Genomic DNA, 25,911 nt, shown 5'->3' on the forward strand with positions numbered 1-25,911 from the left:
TTAGACCGTCGATTCATTAATGCACCAAGACGGCTAAAATATGTATCCATGTCTTGATCATTGAGTTCCCGATTCGAGTTTGTGAATATTTTCAGAAAAGTTAGCACCTGTTTATGTCGAAAGAAGTACATGATCTCCTCAACGTTTAAAGAAATGGTGATCTCAAACTAAAATCACACTCACGTCCATCTTTGCCCAACCCTGACACTAAAGATATATTTGTTGTTCCCATAGAGTGATCTTTTCATCTTTGAACGTACCATTTTGAACTAATGACTACCTGTATTATCCTGTCCATCGACAAGACGTCAGTGTTAAGTTATGGCTTAAATGTATATGTAAAACACAATATAAGTTATTTTTCATGGGTAAATTGAAACGTCATTAACTCGACGCCAGGATAACAAAGCAGATATCGAGTTAACCGTTGCACCAAGAAAATGGTTCTGTTGGGTCATGAAATTACATCGTTTTAAACGAAGTTCAGGTAATAGGGCAATCTTCAAGCTCATGACATTGATGTTTTCTTGACCACACTGGGCAGGTTGCTTCTGATTACCTTTGACCGAATTTCAGAATAAATCAGCAGGACATTTTGGTCTTATGTCAAGTTCAGATTAATTAATTCTTAGTCCCTTCAAATTCCTTTCTTACCATTAGAGAAGTTGTCCAAACATTGACCTTGTTTGTAGGAGACCGCTTTACCACTGTCCAGATGTTGATATATCCTGGTGGTCAGTTTGTGCTCCCGACTCTCCCGGACCACTGTCAAATACAAACATCATTATACCAGGTGTATATTTGAATTGTTCCAAGCACAGAGGAATCATTTTTAAAGGGCCATCAATGATTCATAGGTCATGCTCAGGGATCACAAAGATGACTTTGACATTCTGACACGCGCCAGAACGTGTGTTTGCTCCAGTCGACCCCTTGGCCTGTTGACTTTAAGGACAATAGATTGTGTGTGGAGATTCTAGGGCTTTGTCACAGTCGTATTCCATCATATAAGCTTGATAAATATTGAATGAATGTCATAGATATTTTGGATTTAAGTTTCGATCTTTAAGCTGTTTCTTGGATCAATATTGAAAAAAAGCGTACGTTGATCCCACCTTTAAACCTGCCGCAAACTGTTTCAGTATTTGTGTTTTTCTGTATTTGGTTTTCAAGAGGGAACTTCAGAATGTCAAAAAATACTGCAATTTGCGGCGGACAAATATAAACGTTTACGCACAGACCCACAATGTGAAGAAAATATTAGGTGATGTAAAGAAATATGGAATGAAAATTCTTCGGGAAATTCCAAATGAGCTAAATAGACATCTCGTGACGCAGCTGTCTGTTAAATATACAACCTGTTGCCTTCGTCTGACATACCTGTTGTTATTTCGGACTGAGCATCTTATCGAGTCAGTTGTCATTTCGTCCTTCTAAAGGTGAGAAGTGGGTTGTAATTTCACTTCGCTGGATGATACAGAGGACAATTTACCATTACATTTCCCTATTGTTATTAAGGTAAGTGTCGATGTTACACCTATTGTTGATGAACAATAAACATTCGGGTAGTCTTTAACATTCATTACTATACCATTCTGATTTCACATTCGGAATGATATACATAACTGTTTCCAATTATTCGATAGGGATTTTTGATAGTCGCAAAACCGCTATTTCACCGTTTTGTACACAACATCTAGCGAGGCAAAAGGTAGTTGTTAGTACAAGCTGTTAGTTGTTGCCGACAGACGTGGAGCTTGTTTATATGCATGGCTTCGTCCCCGACGGAATTGTTCGTTGTTCATGCTTTCAGTCACCAATTTGCTGCGTCAGCTATTTACAGACAACTGTAATATAGCTGGACTATTGCTGAAACTCACACCTCACTCTAGATTTCTCTTGATTTAGTGTATACGGTGTGTCATTTGTTAAATAAAGTTATGTTACCTTCCATACATACATCCCGAGAAATAAACGTAAATGTATTACTTTGTTAACTAGAAAGGAAACACAAAAATATACTCATGCCAATAATGGTTGTCACCCCTTCAATTTTTTAATTGGAGAAGGGTGTGGGTTGAAGTGGGATGGGGTGACAACCATTATTGGCATGAGTATACGACCTTTGCGATAATTAAGGTGAGATTGCGTTGTATACAACTCAAAAGATGGAAAAACGTTATTTCATATGACTTTAATTTGTCACGACCTGGCAGTAGTTTATTATAGACATTATTACAACATACTACATTAAGTAATCATGTATAAATTATGAAGAAAGTAGTATGATCATTTTACATAACGACGATGTTACAAAATGCCATAATATTTTCATGTAGACATGACTTGTCTATTGATCTCCGTTCCTCTCGTCGTGCATCTTGAAATAGACACTCACCTGTCACTCACTGTCACAGGTTCTACTCTGTGATATCGACACCCTGACAACGTATTCAGCAGTAAACACTTCACTCGCTGATTGAGGCGTGACATATTGTTGACCTCGGAGACCACAAAGATCGCATAGACCGACATGTTTGATTTACACGTGACATAATACATGCTACCGGTCTTTATATATGGACAATATCTACCAAGGATGGAAGTATTCTTGAATAATCATAAGGCTATTGACGCAATTTTCTTTATTAAAGAAATGACACATGTTGGCGTGTGAAAGAGCAGTTCATTTCTTATTATGACAGAGCCCCTTAGAGATACATAACTTATCGGTTATATTGTTTAGACTCGTGTACATGGTTCATATACTTTTAGACAGTTGTTTTAATACACAGTTGCAAGCAGCAACTCCGTCTCAGTTGTGAATGACGTTTCTGTACAGATATATGTTTTGTATTGGTTTATCATATGTCGTGTTAACACATGCTTAAACATACACCTTCATACATGGGTTACGTTAATTTTTTTCCGGTGCATTGTAAAAATCGTGTACATTTATGAAAGGAATTGATGAGCGGTAATTACGCATGACGCATGCTTAAATATACAGTACCATACATGTATGTGACTAATTCAAACATTAATTCATCGCGTCTCGTGGCCATGGCGTCATGGTGATATTTTAAATGACGCTCTGGGTCATTATCGTCATGAAAAAAAATATAACCAAATTTGACTGATGTGGATGTTTTCCAAGTAGTGATAATTATGCAAGCATTGCCCATTACTCACACTTACACTCTTTCGGGATCACTTGATTGAACGCATAGTAAGAAAGTCACACAAAACAATTTCTTTTTCCAATGTTTTTTTAAGAAAATAGGTAAACTTGCTCATTTATTTTCATTGTTAATTCTAGCTTTATCAAAATTAGGTTCGGGGTTTTTTTTATTGCTTTCAACTGACAAAGGTACGAAACAAGCCTTTTAAGGCAAATTTTGTGAATGGCGGTTGCTACCGGTAGAGCGCGACATGCTTACCCTTTCCGTGAACACCCGGTGTCTTAGTTTTTTTGGAGTGGTCCATTTCTGAGGATGATTGATCTAATTCAGTGACGTTTTTTCTCTGTATTGCTTTATACATTTTATACATATGGTTCATGCTAAATAAATTGGGGAAGGAAGCTTGTTCGTTTGCTTTATTATCAATTACTATTCTGTACAGGGTGTTAAATATTAACTATGATGCGTGACATCAAGTATAAGATCTTAGATTGATTAGAGATCTGTTTGCTATAATGATCATAATCAATCACGTTCGTTCATCGAACTTGCGTCTACATTGTCACAGGTAACGCTAACTCAGGCTTGCTATGGGACAACAATGTATGACCGATTGGTCGATCTGTGAGAATATAGATACAGGTGTTGTCAGGTAAACTGTACTGTACTGTCAAAGGGGGAAACATTTACAAAAGAAGTGTACCCAAACCGTGCAATAGTTGACGAATAGATTATGATTTAACACACAATTCTAGTAAAACCCGACTCTCGTTATTCGTTCAGTACATGATCTTGATAATAACAGTCATTGCCATACAGCTGGCTAGGCTAGGTCGTACGAAGAAATCGTATTTATATGTTGGGATCAATTAAGGGCCGTTCACCGTTTCGCAAACATCTAGTATCACCACTATCTAATAGTGTTTCATAAGGCTTGCTTATAATTAGGCGGAATCGTTCAATAGAATTCGCTTTTATCTGGCATTAATGATTCTTGATTTTTTTCGCTTTCATTTTCAAATGTGAATTGAACAAAAAAAATTTAGTTACACTGGAAAATGTTTGATTAAAATTCATTTTCCCCCTTCATTCTTTCCGACCTCACCACCGTGAAAGAATAAGCCAGACACACGATCGATATCAACGGAAGGACTCCATGCAACTAAGGCTGTCGTTAAGATACAAGAGAGAAATGAAACACGACCCCCCCATAACCTTAACATTTCTAGAAGTAGAGACAATGTCTTCATTCTCGACTGGGAAACTTTACTGGATGCATTTTGCTGGTAATATCGAGTTATATATTAATTAAACCAAGGTCGGTGGTTTCAGCATGTGTTTAGGCCTGATTCGGTTTAACGGTAGACTTACTTAATCATGATTTTATTTATTCAATTTACGTATTAAATAGTTTCATTATATCCCCTGTGTGTACAATTTAGATGCGTCCTGGCAAAAGGACAACTAAGAACATCCATGATTAACTATGACGTTATAGATCAGCTGCTATACTTTCCCCTTCACTCACTCATTCGTCGTTGATTTTCGTATTTCTTTAATAATTTCAAAGTGGCCTCTCAAACAGGAGGATAATTTAAGCGCGTCAAAAAATGCACTCTGGCAGAGAACACATCTGCCTTGAATTAGCCATTGTCCAGATATAGAAGCAGCCGCGCTACTGGAGTTGTGTTAAGGTTTAGCAGATAACTTCAGTACAAACGATCTGCTTGCTTACGGGGCTAGGGTTTGAAGAAACCTAACAAGTCACAGCTTCTCGGCATTTTTTTTAAAGAGAACAAAAATGTCCGTTTTGATACACAGAGAAGTGGAGCGTATATGTAAATCTTTGAGGTTTTTGGAAGATCTCTGAAATTCCATAGTTGGAGTATGAAGGTTATCGCTAAGTGTATGTGGAATGGCCTTGGGCTAGCACCATGCCGTTGAAAGCAGTGGCCAAGTGGTTAAGCTATAGCTCATTGACCTTAAGGGTCGGGTTCGATGCTCCTATGGGTCCAAAGTGCGATACAAATGATTGGATCCCACGTAATTCCTGTATCATGTTTATAAACGGCATAAGCCCTAATTCAAATGCTTACTAATATCGCCGCGGTGACCGGAACAAATCAGATTTGATGCTTTCATCTATATACGTACAAAGGGAATCAAACTGAGTGAGTGAGTGAGTTGGGTTTTACGCCGCTTTTAGCAATATGCCAAATGAGCAACACACATTGAGCTTATGTCGGGAAATAAACCCAGGTCTTCGGCGTGACAAGAGGACGATTTAACCACAGGGCTACCCACCGACCCTCGTTTCAAACTGATTATATATTAGGCAGGCATATATATTGATTCGAAATTGAATGTACTTTTTCCAGTGTGTTGGTGATGTTCTTTTCAAGAACCGTTACGATATTGATTCCCTGCTCTGCTCTTATGTGATGTGAATGTTTGGGAACAAAAAAGACTCTCTTCTCTGTCTCGGTAACGGGAGAAGGTAATCAAACTAACTGTAAGATTGATCGTGCTTGATTTGTTTCTGAATATGGGTAATAACTCATTACGTCATTACGTCATCATGTCATCATGTCATCATGTCATCACAAAACTATGTCGTGTAAAGTAAAACCTCGTTAGTGTGGACTAGCCCGGAAATCCGGCCTCTAGCTGTTATTGCCGGTCCGCATTATAAATGTACATTAATCTATACCGATCGTTAATCCAGTAAAGTGGAAATCCGGTGTTTCCAATGGGTCTGCGGTCGGGATTAATAGGTGTTCATTGCACACATATAGGAAAATATAATCTGTTGAGTCAGTATATTGTCATGATATACTCGTGGAATGTTTAACATGGATGGAGTATAATACGTTTATGAAATATTTATATCCTTTTGATCTGAACTAGAATAAGAAGTGTTATCATATTCCCGTTAAACATGGGCATTACATTTAAAACTACCATTAACATGGACAGTTACTTCATCGTTCGTAAAGGTATTATCACAACCCTCACCGTGCTCGGTCATGTAGCAAATTAATGAGCTGATGATCACATTCCGACCTGTCGCCTCACCTTTACCTGTAGGTGTGACGTAATCGCTGTTCACCTGGCGGCAAGTTCACGTCCAGGCGTTGTTAGATGGGTAATGACATGCATGTCCGACATATCACCACTGACCAAGTGGGTAGTATACGGCAAATACCAGGGGTCACTCTACGTGCTCCTGTGGGACACCAGGGCGGCTGTGTTACAAGGATGGGGGCAAAGGGGAGCTCTGTGTGTAAATCGACGGGGGGGAAACGACACCCACGTAAGTTAATATAATTCAGTCTTAATTTTCAATAATTTTAAACTTTTTTAAAGGTTCCAAGTGTTCACAGTGGTATAAGTTAAGCTTGCACTGACATTTGGTCCAGCGACCTGGGTAGGTTCAGGACGCTGTGAGAATTAAACTAAGTTTCCCGAACATTACGTGCGTTATTTTGTATGAATACTGTAGTCAGTTACAGCGTTATGAAGATTCATTCGTTTGTTTGTGTGCTTGTTTGTTCGCTGAACAACACACTTAGCGATATTCCATCTATACGAGGGGCGGTGGGGTAGCCTAGTGGTTAAAGCATTCGCTCGTCAAGCGGAAGACCCGGTTTCGATTCCCCACATGGGTTTAAAGTGTGAAGCCCATTTCTTGTGTGCCCCGCCGTGATGTTGCTGAAATATTGCTAAAAGCGGTGTAAAACCAAACTCACTCACTCACTCACTCACTCCAGCTATATGACAGTATTCTTACCAGATTCGAATCAGGGTTGGAGAATCGAATGATTCACATTGTAAACATTTCATCAGGAAACGTTTTTTCTGCGACCATAGTGAGGAATGTGTGATAATCCTAACATATTCTAACGAGTAGTCTTCGTATATTGTTTTCAGTCTGGTTTAGATGACCGCCGTTGTTTAACGTTGTTTTAAGTCGCGATCTTGCTAAATGCAGCACTCATATATATTCCATCTATATGGCGGAGGTATGTACATAATCTCTTTGTAACCACCCATGCATTTCGATTGCCCGTCTGTTTGGGTGTCATCATGATGTGGCGTCATCTTACAATCGACTTGTTTTCACTTCGAATTATCATGATCAAAGTCTGATCGCGGACACTCCGCACAACGTGTAACTCAAAACGTCAATTCTTCAGAATAATAACTTGGTATTTACAATTCGAATGTTTCGTTCTATGTTCTAAGAACACAGTGGTCTGTGTGATTCCCACTGCATCATGTTTCAATTCGATTCCCCATGTTTCAAACTCTGTAAGAGGGAATCATGCACGTTTCCTAGATTATCAATGTTAGGAATAATTGTTACTTGTCATTTTGTACACCAAGCTATACCACTTTAAGGCATGCATTGCATTATGAATTCTTCTACTGTTAATTTCTACCGGACGGTTGTTTTTTCTCAAATATTACAATTTTTATCTTATTGTGTAGAACTTCATTCGATACCTTTTTACCGTAATTCCATATTGCGAATAACTTTTGAGTTTGCCCTTGGCAGTTTTCATGTCTTGAAACTCACAACATTCTTTTGTCTCATGTTATTAGTGTGGTGAACCTCCAATGCAGTTCGTTCAACCTTATTTTAGTTCAATCACGTATAAAATACGTAATGTAAAACCACATTGATTTCATCAATGGAACACTCCTTGACCATCCTCTATGTTCCCCCAAACTGGGTCTCCATGGATTCTATTGACCGTGTTTACTTTAAACTGAAAGATGCCCTCACCCAACGTCCAAATCGTCAGTCAACGCTGAAACTGTTTCCCTGTGTTTATTCTGGTGTGAACAACGACTGAGGGGTCTTCGGACGTCGGTGCGACATTTAGACAAGCTCCGGACTCCCGAATATTCCCAAGACCCCCTGACCAAATGTCCAGTTAAGCCCTATTTGTTCAATCTTAACCACATTACTGTAGAACGCTCGTGTCCAGCATGGACTGAATGCAAGGTGGGATTAGGGGCATGTTTGTGGGTGAATTAGCACCATTACAGTGGACGGTCATGCGGCTACTTCAGACATCACATGCTGACCAGGGAGACTGATCCTTTTTTGAAGTTCAAGTTCTGGACCAATATCTTGCCAGAACCTAAAACTGGCTTAGTTGATGAGAGACGACAGATGTTGTTTGTTTGCCTTGTGACGGATTTGCATGTAGCGTTTTGGATTTTTGTCCCTCTACTTTGTTGAAAAACGAATCTTGTGATATCATATATACAATCAACTTCCACAACGATTACGTTCACGAATTGATGTCATAACGAATTTTGGGAGGTTGTGTCTTTTGTTGTTGCAGCTCTTTTGTTTTGGTTGTTTTTGGTTGTTTTGTTTTGTTTTTGTTTTGTATTTATTTATTTATTTTATTTATTTTTGGTGTGTGGGTTTTTTGTGGGAGGGGCAGGTTTTGTTTTGTTTTGGCATGCGTGTGTAGAGGATTTCTTTGTTTTGGGGTTATTGTTTATGTTTGTATTTGGGATGTTTTTGCTGTTGGTTTGTTTGTTTTTTTACCCCGGTCATTGACTATATTTTATCATATTAAATTCGAAATGCGCATAAGGGTATAAGCAACGGGTATAACAAAGTATAAAGAGTGGTGGTCCTTTGAGTTCGTAATAACCGTAGTTACTGTATAACTCAGTAGACTGACGATCCGAAGTCATTGTTCTAGCTTTGTCCACATTTGTAACCATTACTAATCTTGCCGTGGGTATACGAAGTACAGATGTGATTTGTTACAGAGAAGTTAGTAACGTCATTTGCTTGTGTGGTCATAGTAACCTATAGTTTATAAGGTATGGGGAATCCGTCTCAGTGCAGCGATAACACCTGGGACAACGCCTGTTGAAGCAAGATTCAAATTCATTTTTTTTCAAATTTACATGTAACTCTGAAACGAAGCACAGACAGAAATTACACCCAAGGATAGCAATGGAGAATGGGACATCTTGGTAGGGGAAGTTTCATTTATTAAGCTGCACATGCCTATTCATTTTGTCGTCCAGTCTTACTAAAACGGCGTAAAAATGTATTCATCCGCTCTTAATGGCGATACGTCCACACAAAAAGTGCACAAACCTATAACGTACTTTTATTACCTGTAATCAATGTAGACTTATACCTGGCTTTTATCATTCAAGTGCCATGCGCTTTTTGTAATGTCAGGGACTGGCAAAGGGAGACGCAAAGAGTGTGCATAAATAAGTATATATAAATAACGGATTCATTTCAACGATATTAAATATACCTGTTCCATTAGAATGAATCAATTATACGAGTTTGACCTTTTTACCTACAGGTTTCTTTCAATAAAACAGAGAATGTCTGACAGAAGCACATATGGCTCTCTTAAATGTCAATGGCAGCGATCCTTGCCTGTAGGTATGAACGTATGTTAATATTTATGTTCTTATCTGTGAAAGGCCGCTGTGACTGGTGATTGTACCACCTGCTTGACACTGTGTGCCTGTGTGTGACGTCTCCGTGTTATGTGTCAGTTAATGCAACAAGGCATGTCGATAAACATGAGTGGGCAGTCGATAAACATGAGTGGGTAGTAGGGTCTGTTTGTAGTGGCTGGTTGTGTGTGTGTGATTTCCCACTCACATGTATTAGAAGGTATGTGTTCTTAATTCCCGACCTGTGGCGTTTGTTGAATAGAATATGTTCATATATAATCACCGAGCTTGAATGTCAGGGGATAAGGATTGGGGATTTTGCCTCTTTGTTATGCTGGTGTATCATAGTAGTCCGACATTACGAGACGATGTTCAGACTATCGACCACGGGATTGGTGTCTATTCTGAGATCATACGTTTCATCACTAACTAGGACGAGTGGTACAAACGTTCGCTTGTCATTCCAAATGCATTGGTTCCAAAGCTCACTTTGGTATAGGTGCCACAGGTGGCCAAGTAGGCTGGGCCGCCGCAGTTCTCTGCGCAGAGTTGTGTCCCTTAGGGGTGACAGGCACCTGTGATAGCGAGTTCAGTCTCCGATGTCGTGGTTGATCTGTACCATACCCGGACTCATTGGTTTCAAGCAAGCAATTAATCACACTGTTTCCAAGGTATCATTTTTCTAGGTTAGTCAGTTCCAAGCCCGTACACGTGGTTTCACCAAAGTGGTAATCGTTCTAGATCTGCATCACTTCGGGATTACACCCCACATTAAACTAACAAGCCCGAGGGTAAATTAAATCCTGTCCAAGGCGTTGTTGAAACCACTTCCCTCACATTAGTACATTGGTGTGAGATCCTCAATAATAAACTTGAGTATTACTAGTCTGTCTCACACAGCCCTGAACCACATTATTTCCCCAGTCGCCCTGCAGTGGAAGTGAGCAAGTCTACAAATGTCGAGTCGCCTGGGGCTCCTTTTCATTTTAAATTAGCTTGTTTGCTACATGCATATTGATTCAAATGACGTTTGTAAAGATTGTTTTACCTCGAGTCGCATGTCATTTAACCAATGTTGCATGCTGTTGAATGTTTGAGTGCACAAGTAAACGTGAGTCTGTGGTCAAGTACTTCATCGACACCGCTGATAGATGGTGACTCTCGTCTGGGGGTTGGGGAGCCCAGGGTAATTAGGTCCCTAGTACCTTATTAATGACATTAAGGGCATTTCAAATGGTCATCTAGTGGCTGCTTTAGTTGCAGTGAATCTACGTAGGGCTGGCGTATGATGAACAGTGACCAGTGCTATTGTATACTTCCTTTCAAAAGTTTAGACTCTCTTAAAACACTGACTATATGTTATGTATGTATATATGGTTACATCGAAGATTGATTTCTCCACTAACTTTGGGGAACCAACTGCAAACCTTATGTAGATGAATTGCTGAAAAGCATGTGCAAATATCGTGCATGTGAACAGCTGATTTTCACTGATTTTTATCATTTATTGAACTCATGACAATAACCTTTTCAACGTTACGAATTTGTTTTACAATACATCAGTTCATGTGTAAATAGTACCTTTAAACAGTATGGAATAGTTTGCAAAATTTATTTTAGAACAGTTGCCTGAAGTAAGTGGCTATATTTACACTAGTGAGTCTAAACTTTTGAAAGGAAGTGTACATCCTGGATGTGTGGATCCTGCACCCGTCGCGCAAAGAGACCTCAGTTCACTTATCGTAAGTAAGTGTGAAAGTATGAATGTGCAAATGTATTCGTACAACTCATATTACGGTATTAGAGTTAGTCTCCATTTTGACTTGTAAGCAAAAAATGCCATGATGCAATATCAGTAATGGCTAAATACCCCAGTCACCAGAATATGTCAGAATTCCCTCCTAAATGTTTCTCATGTGGGAAGCAGACTAGCGTTAATTTTGAATCCTGTAACGACTGAAATCCCCTGTCACTCTCGTGTGATGAGCCAATGAGGCTTTACAAACGTGCGTTGTCTGTATGTATATGCTTGTAGGTAAATAGGTTGGATGCAGTCAGCCAAGCCATAGTAAAACTGCAGCTAACAGATTAAAAAATATAACTGGATGGGATTCCGAACGTGAAATAATCAATATGTTGTGACCTAATTACTATATAGCATGGAGACACAACAATCTCCATAATTTTCTTGTCAAGACATCTGGGCTGACAATCAATAACAATTATTGTAATTTCCGCCCCGCATTTCCAGGTCGACTGGCCTGGTATCTCAGTGTGGGGTCACTGTTATTGACCATGATGGTCACCTGGCTTTTACAGCAGCCATGATGCTTGAATACCAATAATACACCTTGACCGCAATAATACACCTTGACCGAATTCAGTATAGATATAATAAGTACCTACCCCAAGAGGGTGAGTCGTCGATCGTTCACAGTCCTTAATTATTGGTTGACTGTATGACTGTTTCATGTACGGTGTGGGAAATGTTCAGATTTCTATTCGTGATGAATTCGTGAGGCTATTTTAGGATTTGATGTCCACGTATTTCAGTGGCGTGGGCATTTAATTTGAATGTCTATATTTTGCCTTTGTCACAACGTGACAATGCGTTAAGGTGATGTCAAATAAGTTTCGCAGTACTTCCAATGTGATTACTGCCTTTTAATTCATCACATGTCAATTTGTTTCTTGTTGAAAGGTAATCGAGTTCGAGTCTTTTCCGAATCACGACCTATCGTCGAAAAAGTTCAAATAGATCTCTGGTGACAATTTTCCTTGAGAATTACTCTACATCATCACTATTTCATGGTGACTCTTTAAACACATGCTTATGATATAGTCGGAATCATACAAACGACTCTTTTTGGTAGAGCAGAGTTTTTTTTGTATTATTGGTTTTTGTCATTTTGGGTAATGTTCTCATTTCGAACTGTAGCTCGGGCGGCGTCAATATCTGTGAAATGTGTATATATAATATATGGGCTAAATTCCTTGCAACTCCACTCACAGGACTTCTTGACAACTGTGTGGCATGGGCGATGTTAACCTTAAAGCCTATGGTTTGTCTGACCCAGGTTCGATCTCGGACTACACGACAATGTTGATGGATGTAACCGAAACACTACGTTTCTACTGTTAACGGCCAAAACTCAATTCGCTTACTTAGGAATTATCTTTTTCTCTGTAATTAATTCTTTTGTTGTATCATGAAAGCCTAACACCGTCTTGACAAGCAACTCACATGACGCTCAGGGGTCCGCTGAGAGGTAAACATAATCTTCCGAGGCTAAAGGGCTGACACCGACTGTCAAGAGGGTCATCTCCATTCACAGAAGGTTATCCCAGTGTTATTTCCCCCAATACATTAAGAAAAATGTGTTGGTCTTCAGATTCAACTGATGCTCGCGACAAACAAAAGAACCTGGTGTGGTTAGTTGTATCCCAGGCCGAGTTCACTCTGAGCTAACATTACCGAGAGGGTGGGACTATTTGCGCTCGTCATGATTAGACGTGACGATTCTCGAAGAAGCTGTGGACAAGCTTGTTAAGGGGGATTTGAGCGAATTAAGGGGGGTTGGTGCACAGATAGACACCTTTTGTCAGACTAAAGATTCGAAAGAGAAATTTGGTGTGGTGTGGAAGACGTTGACCTTGGTTTTCTTTGATGACCTTGTGGCCACTTCCGGTTTCAGTGACCATTGTGCTAGAATGTATACATATATCTGAAGGTAGTTCTTTGAGCAATGTCCATCAAAAACGCACTTTGTTTCTTTGATATGAAGTCAAGGACGTGGTTCTCGACGCAGGTTTAGGATAACCTTGTTATATTTTCGTATTCTTTTCACACATGTGTGTTTACGAAAAGGCCTGTTTGTGAAGACAATCACATAGATCAACAAATCTTGATGCGTGAAGATCATGGGCAAGGAATCCCGTCACGAGTAAATGCTGTCTCTGCATAACCAGTTTTGGTGTTCAAATTTGTTTGTCGTTGCTTGGCACCAACACTGAGGCTTGTCATAAAATCAAAGAGTTTGCTCCTGATGAATCAACAAATTTCACGTCACACGCATCATTTTCGCCAATGGTATATCCCTTGTGTAATGGGATTCATAAGATTTATTTTGTCCAAGGCTATAATCTAACGTAAAAAGTATGAAGATGTTTTGTTATTTAGAAATATCCACAGAATCTCTTTGAAGGGGGATATTGAACTATTGGCAGCGATGTCAATGAAACTTTGGCTTCACGATTTTGAAGGTTTGTTCCCAATTTCGAAAACTCATGATAATCGTGTAGTATGTGACTTCCATCTATGAGAAATGCGTCCTTGTTGGCACAGTCAGCTGACATGTAATTCCATCCACCTTGACACCAACATTTGAAATAAACATCAGACCCACGCGAGGTGATAGATGATAGGGGCTAAACAGGAAGCGACAGCTGCAACAGTAACGATGCCGTCGGAGTCAGCGTCTTCCCCTTTGTTGTCATTTATGTAGACATTTGCTTTGGTATTCATTGTTTGGTATTCATTGTTTGGTATTCATTGTTTGGCATCACTGTTCTGATTATTTTGACTCCCAAATCTATGAACAAAAAGTGTTGACCTTTGAGAAGCAGACATTCTGGACATTCTTGAAATTTGTCCACCGAAACAAACTTGTGTTGGTTCAGTGGTATCGTTTCACTAAACTAAGTCTATGTTATTGTTTGTTTGTTATTTTAACTCCACACTCTGCAAACAAAATTAAGTAAATGACGACGATCTGTAAACAATCAAGTCTGGGCTAGACAGTCCAGTGATTGACATCATGAGCATCGATTGGCACAATTAGTATACGATGGCATACATCAACTATGTCAGCCTGCCCGACCAAGTGACCCTATGAGGCACCGCTTAAGACAAGACCCTATGTGGTGTGTGTGTGTGTGTGCCAATATAGCCAATATTTCGCAAATGTCATGGTCAAACCAGAAATCTGCGTCTTGTTGAAATAATTTGAAAATGCAGGCGGTGTTTCGTAAAGAAATTCATTCTGACATTATAGTTAAATACTCAGTATTTTATTACAGATACTCTGATAAATCTTCATAAATCAAATCTGTTACTTTAGGAGTCTGTATACAGATGATAATCTTCAAACTTTACTCGATATTTTGAACAGATTGATATTCATTTCCGAACACCTTTGAAAGTCGTTGCTAACCAAACATAGTCAGATAACACATCTGTCTCCCTGTACACAGCCAAAACAGGCCTTACCGTTGTAGAAATATGTTTCCATGAACAAAACATCACCCTCAGATTATGTCCCTACTGTGTGGTGTTTCCTTATATAGGGGATTTCATAGCCACATTACCATGCTTTATGGCTTGTGAAGGCTGTATCTATCCGGGTCCAAGGTCGCGCGAGTCAGTCGGGCGTTACCTCCTGACTGTAGACATCGTGTTTCACACGCTCCAGTATTGAAGGTTAACCTGCACCAGCGTGACGGCTTTTGTAGCTATTACACTGGCTCGTGATCGGGTTTCATGTGTAGATCGGCTGAGAGTAAGCCATAGCTGAATGTTGTTTTACGACACAGTCGCCACTATTACATCCTGATCGCTGCAGGGGTTTTCTCTGCTTTGTTTTGTTGGTTTTTAGTTTGTCTTGGGTTTGTTTTTTTTGGTTGTTTGGGTTTTTTTTAGTTTTGTCCTGTCTTGGAGTTTGTTTGTTTGCTTGCATTTGTTTGTTTTCGTTTTTGTTTTTGTTTTGTTTTTTGGGGGGAATTGTTGTTGTTGTTTTTGTTCGCTTTGGGTTTTCGGGGTGGGGTGGTTTTGTAAAAAATAAAAAAAATTAATGACAAGACAACTCAGTTATTTCAGCATGAATTAATGTAAAGGATCAGTTTTGAAGGTCACAGTTGAATTTCATGAAACGGTTAAAACTGGTGATGTGAATACGCGTGTATTTACCGTAACTGTGTAAGAAAGTCGCTTGTAGTTTGTAATTTCATGAGCCATGCAATAGTTACGTTCAACTAGTCATGCAATAGTTACGAATTCTCTACATTTTCTTATTCTATGATGTGTATGCTAATAACTAAAAAATAACAGAATATTTTGAGAAATCTCGACAAACCAAAACGATTTAAGCCGGTGTGAAAGAGTATGATGAATAGATATTGTATACCAGTAGTTCAGGTCAGACAACGTAGTTCTATCTTCTTATCAACGATATTTGATATTATAAACAAAAACGTTCTCATTTTGCCATTATGCACAACATTATCCGACACGAGGTATTTGATTTCATCTTTGTATGTTATGGCGTGTATACTGGGCAGAGAGCATCGCATGGTTAAATAGTGAAATAGACAAACACATTTTCTCTTGAATCCCTCCAAAACAAACACAGAAACTATAAAAATTCGATGAATCGTAACTAATGTTTCTGTAAAGATATATGACGACCATTAGGCCTGAAAAGAAAGCGGCAGCTATGCCTATATTGGCTATGGACTAGTGAACCTCGGTCCTGGTTGGGGAAGTTTTAATTGGTCAGGTCGTGTACCAAACAGACCTCGAATGAGAGCACAAGATTTTGTGGACTTGTTTTTCTGCTGTTTAGTTGCTTTACCCCTTGAGTCAGAACGGTATTTACTTTACTCTAAAAAGGTTAATGGTTCTTATAACTCAGGTTTATTATCTTTATTCCACCAAGTAACGATAAATATGTTGTTGTTTTGCGAATTATTTAATTACTGTATTAGGACAGATACGAAAATCAGCAACTCGAAAATACACACCTGTCCGAAAATACACACCTTCACTGAAACAGATGACTAGAAATAAAGTTTCCCGGGGGAGTGACGTCTACCAACAGAAGTTAGAATCAAACAGTATTTACATACACTAACAGAGTATTGACCGTACTAATGTACTGCCTTTGTCTGCAGTATATCTTAATGACAACCCTTATTCTGGGTAGGTCACTAGGCAACATTGAACGCTGTAACTAATTGAGCCGGAGCTAGCAGTTTACCTTGTCTCAGTCCTAAGCGGATCACGGTTGAGAGATTTATACCTTACTTACTTATCTACGTCTGTAGATGGTGTAACGCAGTGTAATGTTAACTTGTAGTAGCCGACAGTCACACAGGGGCTTGGCTGGGGAGAAAGCTCCTGGCTGGTGTTGACGCTAGGATGGTTATTTGGGTGTAATTAGCGATAGGTGGAATGTTGCATAACATTTTGCAAATGACTTGGTGGAAACTCTCGGGCATTTATATCCTATTACTTCACAGGAAGGTAGATAATATTAGAGACAAGGCGTCATTGGTATACCTGGGCATATGTTAAAATGTTTAAATTATCTTCAATAATTTCCACTGTATTTTGAGATTGAGTGTAGCTTCTATCATGTTGGGCTTAAGAGTTTTGGGAGTTCGCTGAGTTCGATTCTCATCGTTGATGCAGCATGCGAATCGGATGTACACGCCGTAATATAATATATATTATGACAAGAGGAGTGTTATACCATACTAACTCACAAGACCAGCGTGTATGTGTTGTCTCACTCAGTGTAGTGGAAACTGACTCTCGAAAACCTTAATTGTCTTTTGAATAACAACGCTGAACTACTGTTACTTAGCATATAGCGACGAAAATGGACAATGTCTGACCATGAAAATACGTATTTTGGATGAAACCCAAATTGTATTCTGGCTCACAGGGCAAAGCCGTGAATCGTATTTAAGGAGACACGTATTTCGACCGTGCTGTTGTTTGGACTGTCTCTTAAAGACATATTTGTGTTCCAAGGGAAGCACTGTTAACACGGAAAGGATTACCGTCGGTGCCTACAGCCACCCAGTCCGTCTGATAGTTGAACTAGCTTCCCACCCCCCATCTCCCACCTCAGCAACCAAACACGTTACAGAACTTCCTGTCTCTGTTGCATATTGGTGAAACGTGTATGTTACGAACCAAAACGTGATGATTTCATTCTGTATAATTTTATGCGAATATGGCCAATTTCAAAAGATATTATTTCTTGTGCAAATTCCGCCACAGCGCTCAATAGCGGGTTGGAATTGAATTTTTGTATCTGGATATTTCTTACCGTCATAAGACAACATTTGAAAATGCAATTTAATAAGACGAATGGGATGTATGTCGAGTGTGGGCATGTCGTAAAATGATGAAGTCGTCACAAATGCCCACTGTTACTTATAAAGTCTCGAGTACTTCAGCAAATCGGAGCAACGATGAATGTGGCATGTCCCTAAGTCAGTTAGGTCTGCCTTCACACTTGTCACTGAACTTGCTCGGCTATACATCATTCAAGACACAGTCTACTGTCAGGGTGGAGAGGGCAGAGTCCTTGTGCTACATACTAGGGTCTGTGGTACAGTTGTGGCATGCTACTCTATCAATGTCACTTGCCAGTATCAATGGCCACGAAGACTAACGTGAAGTGGGTGTACAAGTTATACCCCGACTGTGTGTTTGCCTTTGATGTAGGATGGTTGAGTATGTGCCTGGACTAGGCTAGTCTCTGTCAGTCAGGAACACGGTCTTCCGTTTAATTAACTCTTAGTGAGCTTGTGAAAAACTAGAAAAACTACAACGTACGTTGGTCCTTGTGAAGCTTGTCTTTGTTCCGCCAGATGCGTGAGGGTATTGTGACCCTTGAGATGATTGCAGGAGGTGTGGATACCATGATGTTCTGCACGTTCACTTCTCAAGGTTAGATTATAAGTGCAGAGTTACGTGCCTTGCCTGCTAGGATCCGATAGTGGTGTGGTCGAATCCCAGGTTCGTCCCTGGATATGTCTGAAATCCTTAATTTACTAGCTCACTGGTGCCTGGTGCTCCAGTTAAATTTCATAGGGAATGCATGTCAACTTTCCATTAGTAGGTCAGCCATTAAAAACGGTGAGATAGTTCCTGAAAACAGTATTGCTTCATGTAATGTGCGATAATCTTTTCAACACAACATTGTTGGATCTGAGAGGAACGTCAGACCAATGTCTGCCATATTGACAGGATCATTGTCGAGGTGACGGTGAAGGCTGCAAGTGTAACATGCCAACAGTGGCGTAATCACTCTCATTCACTCACTCATTCACTCTCTCACACAAACACTCACTCACCACTCCATTATACATCTCCATCTCATCTTACTATACATCCAGTTGTTTAATATGGTGAAATGTTATGGGAGATGATCCAGTGCAACATAGATTCATTCATGACACTAACCCGGACCTAGCTTCATCTCATTGACTTCATCATGTCCATATTTCATTTCTTTTACTAAGCACAGAATTTGTCTCGCTCATGAGAGTAATTTGATTGGACAGTTATTTTTAGTTTGGTTTCGTTTGATTCGGGATCAGTACCAAGTAACCCCTGGGTTTTAATTATGAGATGTGTAATAAACTAGATAATATGGCGGCACTATGTCAAGACTTTTGACTTTCTTGAAATATTTATTAATTATCCCTAGCCCAGATCACCCACTCGCTAACAACTAAGAACACTAAGTGTCGTGACACACTTAGTAAGACATTTCAAATCAAATAGGTTAGGTGATTATTCAGTGAAAGACACAGACACTAATAGAGTGAGTTTAGTTTTACGCCGCTTTTAGCAATATCTCAGCAATATTGAGCGGGGGACACCAGAAATGGGCTTCACCCATTGTACCCATGTGGGGAATCGAACCCGGATCTTCGGCGTGACGAGCGAACGCTTTAACTACTAGGCTACTCAGTCACTAACAGAAACAAAGGCGTGATTTCCAAAAATCAAGAAGTTTTAATCAGTTTATATTTGTCATTGACATAAACCCTATTCGACATCCAGAATATACAAACAACGATTCCCCACTCAACCCAATGTTTCAGCGTTGTGAGAAAGGTCGCGAATGTCCCTGTCGCCATGACCAGAGTTGTCAAATAATTGCAACATACCATGCAGGGGCTACAGAGCTGTAGACAAATAGCACCGGCCGGTCACCTAGTCCCGGGACGCTCTGCAACTCCCCTGTACCTGGGAAATACTCGTCGTGTGACTTGGGGATGTCAGATCCCTCCCCGACATGCGAGATCCGGGTGGGGCTGCATGTCTCCCACAGGTCTGGGATGTGAACGTACTGAGGTCATAACAAGATGGCTCTTCAGTCATCAGGGAGTAGCCCGATTTTCTGGGTTCATTCGTCATGTTTTATATTTAACGGAGTTCTGTCACTAGTATAATGTGTTCAAGTTATCTTTATTTGTTTTAAAGCGTTATGCACCAACTGAAGTGTAGCAAAACCATCTTCAGTATTACAGATACACCCAGCTGTTTACAGGATTAATGTTACATCCCATGGTGTTTACATATAGCTAAATGTTTCAATAGCTATACAAAGTCCCATAATATACATCTTCAACTGCGAGATATTAGGATGTACAATGCTGTACTTGAACCAATACATTTCTGAAAAAATATTCTGAAATCTGGTAAATTTGTCCGGCGATGGTTCATAATCAACAAACAATCAATCAGACTCGATAACCTTACGGCGATTACGACTTATCACCACGACACGGACCTCAATAGTAAATGACCACGAGTATTCAGTGTTCAGTTGTAGTAGTGGTGGTCGTGGTATGAGTAGCTGTTGTAATCTTTGTAGCCATAACTGTAGTAGTAAGAGGATGATGATGATGATGATGATGATGATGATGATGGTGGTGGTGGTGGTGGTGATCATGATGATGATGATGATGGTGGTGGTGGTGATGATGATGATGATGGTGGTGGTGGTGGTCATGATGATGGTGGTGGTGGTGATCATGATGGTGGCGATGAAGAAGATGAAAGTGCCATGAACAGGTCGCATTTTAAGGATGTCAGGTTATCAAAATTTAAAATATCGTGTGCTGTTAATAATTTGATTAAGCGATACACGTGGGGAAAGTATGCATCCACTCATTAATTCTTACCACTTGCGACTTCCAAGGACATCTACAGAATACTGCCCATGAACATTCTTTGATCACGACCTCGATGTCGAATATTCCCTTGCTACATAAGAAGTAACCGTAATTCAAATGATCGTTTGGTGCAGAAAAATCCACCCCAGTAACACAACAAACATACTAACCACACATTGCAGCCCTTACCCTTGAAAGGTCAGCTTATCAAACTGTCTTCTCTCACATCCACACGTTTCAACAACCTCTCTTGCATATTTATGAGTCTCACAGAAGGAACGCAGATTCGCACCAGGTTGACAGTTACGTAATGACGAATAGTACAAGGGATGCGTAAGCAAGGGGGGCGGTTATGGTCTCGTCTGGGGGAAAACCTACGTAATTCTATCCAGAAACGTGTTTAAACTTCAACCGGTGTATTTGGTTTGCCGTTCGTGAGTGCAGTGGGAACATTCTCTCATAACAGGTGTCTAGTTGGTTAGTCATTGCTCAGTCCATCAGCTGTGTCAGTGAGCGTACCTGGTTAATGTGTCCCATCATAGGATTTAATGTGCGTTGCCGGTTGTTGTAGAGTTTGATGGCGATACTATTGGCTGAGTAACGATACGAGGTATGTAAGTATGTGGGTTTGTTTGTGGGAACACTGTGTGTTTTATTGGAAGTCCTGAGTGACATTTTCATTGCATGTTTTCTAGGAGCCGGGGTCGCCAAATTAATGATTTCAGTTAATGTACGCAACGATGACGTAAAACAAATATCGTGACTTATTGTTGTCAGTGTCCCTCCAGCATTTGTGTAACGGTTTCAGAGTTACTCCTTACCCCATTCGAACTAGAAGGGCAATGGTAGGTGACCATTTTCATTTTGATGTCTTCATGTGATGTGATTTCTGTATTAAGAAGCTATAGTTGATGGTATTATGAAGCCGTTACGTTCTTTTTGTGTGAACATTGGCAGAATCCATGGACTCCGAATCCATTGCATAGAATTTTGTGGCTAAGGAAGGTTTTCTTGTTTTATTTCGTCTATATTTACGTCTAAAGCACCGTGCCACGTGCCTTGTACAAGCGACTGATTCCTGTTTCAAAGGTCATATCAACATTTGTAATTTATTCAGATGTCATCAAATTTGCAGTGTGATATAACGATTGCTACCATGCACTGGAAACAATTACTGACAAAATTTACGTGAATGAATTGTTTCGCAGCCTACACATTTGATAAATGGTTATTTATGTACTCCCATAACACTACGGACCTAACTGTTTCTATGTGTTCATGGTCATCTGTCTTCTTCCAGGTTGGTTCGAGGTTGTCCCAGACGATGGAAGACCAGTTGAGTATTTTGACACAATCAACGGTATCACCAGCGTAAAGCCTCGGCGGTTTCTCGTCCGGACGTCTACCGTGGGCTACCAGCTCAGCATCGAAGACGGTGTCAGTTGCTGGATGCCCTGTGAAATTAAGTCCGGGGAAGTATTAACGACTGGCATGATCTACATGGATAACAAGAAAACCAAGTCCGTTTCGAAGAACATCTTCAAGAAGCTACTAAAATCCCACAAAACCTCCAAGAAGGAGCAGGATATGAAATATCTGCAGTGTTATGACAGTGAAGGTAAAGAGATCATGATACCTCTCATCATGTCCGGAGTGTTCAGTCCAGTAGGGGACGCTACCGTTGCTAACTATGATGCTGTGTATGAGCTTCAGGACTTGATCATGGCGTTTGGCCTGCCCGTCAACGCCCAGATCATATACTCCGGGGCATCCGAGAAGGCTACGTGTCCCAATGGAACAGTCAAGTTTGAGAGCACCCGAGAGGAAGAGTACGCCATTGTTAAAAGGTCCCCTCTGAAGGGGAATCAGAGGGCGAACCTATTCAGGTGGAGCTGCCCATGGATGGGGAGGTGACCTTCTTCAAGGAGGCCAAGAAGAGAGTTGCTAAGAAGGACCCCGATCCAAAGTATCCAGTTCCGAGTGAGGAGAGTAAGGTGGACGTGACGTCAAACATTGAACTTCCTAAACGTGTCGATAAAGAAGCCAAAAAGTCTAAAACATCAGCTCTCCTTGACAAACTTAGTGTCCGAAGAACAAAGAAAGAGCGTGCAAAATTAAAGGCTATGAAAGGTGACGATGTGTTTTCAAGGAGGTTAAGTAAGAACGATGTGAGCTATGAAGAGTTTTTCAATGGACTGAACAGCAAGGAAGAAGATAAGGAAAACAGCGAAAGGAACAAGCAGAAGAGTCCCGATAGTGAAACAACTAAGAATTCGAAAGAGGACACCTATGGCAAAATCCATAAGTCTCACATACAGAACCGAGATCTTCCTCCAATCCCGCCTGATGACAAAGGTCAAGGACATACAGGAGGTCACAGTGATCACAACAAGTCCAAAGATTCCATCTACGAACATCTACCGCCGGCCCCTAAGCCACCGAGCAGGTCGTTCTCCGACCTTACTCGCATGCAAGAGGAAGACGAGGACGATGGCTATATGGTGCCAATGAACTTGAAAGGTGATTTTGATACCGCTTACAGTGAAGGCACTGACGCCATTCTCCGAAGAAAGCCTCCTTCCGTACCACGTGACTCTATGAAGTATGCGCGCACACGGAAAGCCAGAAGTGAAATCCCCTGCCATGGCGAGGAAGACTTTCATGACAACTGCCCTTTCAACATTGATGATCTGTTTAGTTTTGCTTATTCCCAAGAGTCCAAAGAGAAGCCCTATGGCACTATCAGCAGTCGGTATAACGTCAGCACGTCCCAGTTGTATGGGTCGAACAATAAAGCGAAACCACCTCCATGGCGAGCCCACATTCCCAACAGCTATGATCCTCGGTTCTTTGACGACCAGGACATCGATATAAGGCAGAGGACAGTTACTCCTTCAAAATACAAATCAAAATCTCAGCGAAATCTCAACATGGACCCTAACGCTACAATTCGTAGCCATAACCTTCGTAAGATGAGGAATGTGATGGAAGTGTTTCATTTCAGCGACTCATTTAGGGATCTCAGGGGTGGAGAACCTCCTTCTCCAGATCACTACCACCGCCGCCATTTCGAGAACCCGTATGGGATGACCCACGACCCCAGCGCTATCTACTACCCGGGTAGCGGGCATGGGCAGTACATAGAAAACGAGCCTCCTTACAGAAAATACCATCGCTCCGCATCAGTCTCAGGACTTAGCGATCCTTACCTCAAACAAGGTGATGACTCCGCAATATCGATGGGGTCCAGAGGCGACTACGGGTATCCTAATGGCAGCGACTACAGCTACTCTGAGTACGGAGAACCGGAAGATGAGAACTACATCCCTCCGGAAGAGACGGAGCACCTCAGTGTGAAGGAGGTGTCGAAATGTCTCCGTTATATAGGGATGAAGGACCGTGTTGTGTTGAGATTCTCCAACGAGCAGATTGATGGGGAAATGCTTGGGAGACTGGACAAGAAGCTACTGAAGGAAGGTTTCCCCGAACTCAATGCTCTGGAAATTAAGAAAATATTAGACTTTATTGGCGGTTGGAGGCCAAAGAAAGCATGATGGGCCCCCATAATCACACACACAGTTCACGATGGTCACCGAGAAATTCGTGAGCCATTATGACTGTAAAATAGTTTGAGGTTTGAAAGAATGAGGAAATATAAGCACATGTAAGGCTCACGGGTTCCTTTCTTCTTGGCATTCCCCTTCCTTTTCGTGTAAAGAGAAAGGAGTCTTAATTCTCGTTGTCCATGATGTATTAGTGAGTGAAGGTACGGTATGACTGTCTTCGTTGGGTACACGTGTTTGACGTATTACTGCCAAACAATCTTAACAAAAATAGGTGTGGACACGTCTTGGGTACAGAAGGGACAACAGAAGAACCAATGCCATCTGAACCGGAACATAGGTGGAGTGTGACGGTGCACGTGCAGTTTCGTGCATGCATGCAGTGTGCGAAATAGCCACTGGCCCGCTAGCCCGTGGCTAGTAAACATCCAGTCGGGCCAGTGAATTTCCAGTCACTGGCCCGCCTGGCTAGTGAATTTTCATGGGGGCATTTTGTAAATATATCACTTTCTCCGACTTGTTAAGTTATAATGCACTTTTAAATCATGCACGATTATGGCATGATATAAATGTTCATCATATTAGCAGTTTTATGATGAAACCCGCGTCTACATTTGAATTTCGGGCTAGTGAATTATTTTGTGGGCTAGGAACTTTCAGGCATAGCTAGCCCGACTGGATAGAAAATTTGGACACTGCATGCATGTTTTCGTCAACGTTAACTCGACACGACCAAACCGTCCACCCTTGATGCTGATAGACACGGATAATGCAGATCCGGGGTCATTGTGAGGTTGTCAGTTTTCTTATGTTTGTTCAGAAGTACTTGCATGTATTTGTGTATGAATGTCAGTTTCAAGGAAAGCACAACGAAGTGAAGTACACGTGTGGATTGACCTTCAACTGACCACTGACAAGGACGATGTACCACGTGGTCAGTATTCCACGTGGCGTGAGTTTCAAATACAAATAGGCATCTAGGACACATAACTGTGAGAAGGACATAAGCAATACCGTGTGTCCTGTGTAGAAGATCTGCACGGAATGATGCATTTAAGGAAAGGTGTGTTGTTTTGTATACACGCCATATTGTATGGTAAATTATCGTTGGATTATTTCAACAAATGATATAAATAAAGCAGTTAAATGTACAGTATGTAATTGTTACTGATGTTGAAACTTACAAACCATTATGGAAGAAAATATGTTTACTACACTGTAAAATATTGTTAACCCGTGTAAACTATGTATATACATTGTTAATTTATTGACGCAGGGCTATGATGGAGGATCTGTTCAAAATGGCATTTAAGATTTAGATCAGATGGATACTCGTTTTTTAATACATTTATTTTTTAAATCCTTATTTTTGAACCCCATGTTTTAGAATTATCTTCTTATTTGGAAAATAATTGAATAATTGACAAACTGTCAAGATCTCTGACCACCTGTCCGGCAATATATGTCTGTATGAAACCGAGTATTGATATCATGTGCAGTGTTAATAAACATTGTGTCTGTTTAGTTCAGTCTTTTATTGCTGTCTAAAAACTGAAACTCGTAAAATGAGAAGCACGGCGAAAAACGGTGTGGGTGTACTTTTATATCATGTGTCGGTAATACCATAGCTATATCACAGAGGCCTGAGTGAGTGAGTATGGTTTTACGCCGCTTTTAGCAATATTCCAGAAATATCACGTTGGGGACACCAGAAATGGGCTTCACATTGT

At 40.5% G+C, this 25,911-nt stretch overlaps 1 protein-coding gene across 1 annotated transcript in view; it reads left to right on the forward strand.

Annotated features, from left to right (window-relative positions):
* Nucleotides 1–25,705, forward strand: part of LOC124284634 — a 50,945-nt gene extending 25,240 nt beyond the window's left edge. The window contains 2 exon segments of the mRNA XM_046720739.1: nt 21,919–22,475; nt 22,478–25,705. Of these exon segments, the coding sequence (XP_046576695.1) occupies nt 21,919–22,475; nt 22,478–24,172 (2,252 nt within the window). The 3' untranslated portion in view covers nt 24,173–25,705.
* Nucleotides 25,706–25,911: the final 206 nt, after the last annotated feature.

Source organism: Haliotis rubra, unplaced genomic scaffold (assembly GCF_003918875.1).
Source record: "Haliotis rubra isolate DU_JTF1 unplaced genomic scaffold, ASM391887v1 Scf340, whole genome shotgun sequence".
In the NCBI taxonomy this organism is placed as follows: Eukaryota; Metazoa; Mollusca; class Gastropoda; order Lepetellida; family Haliotidae; genus Haliotis; species Haliotis rubra.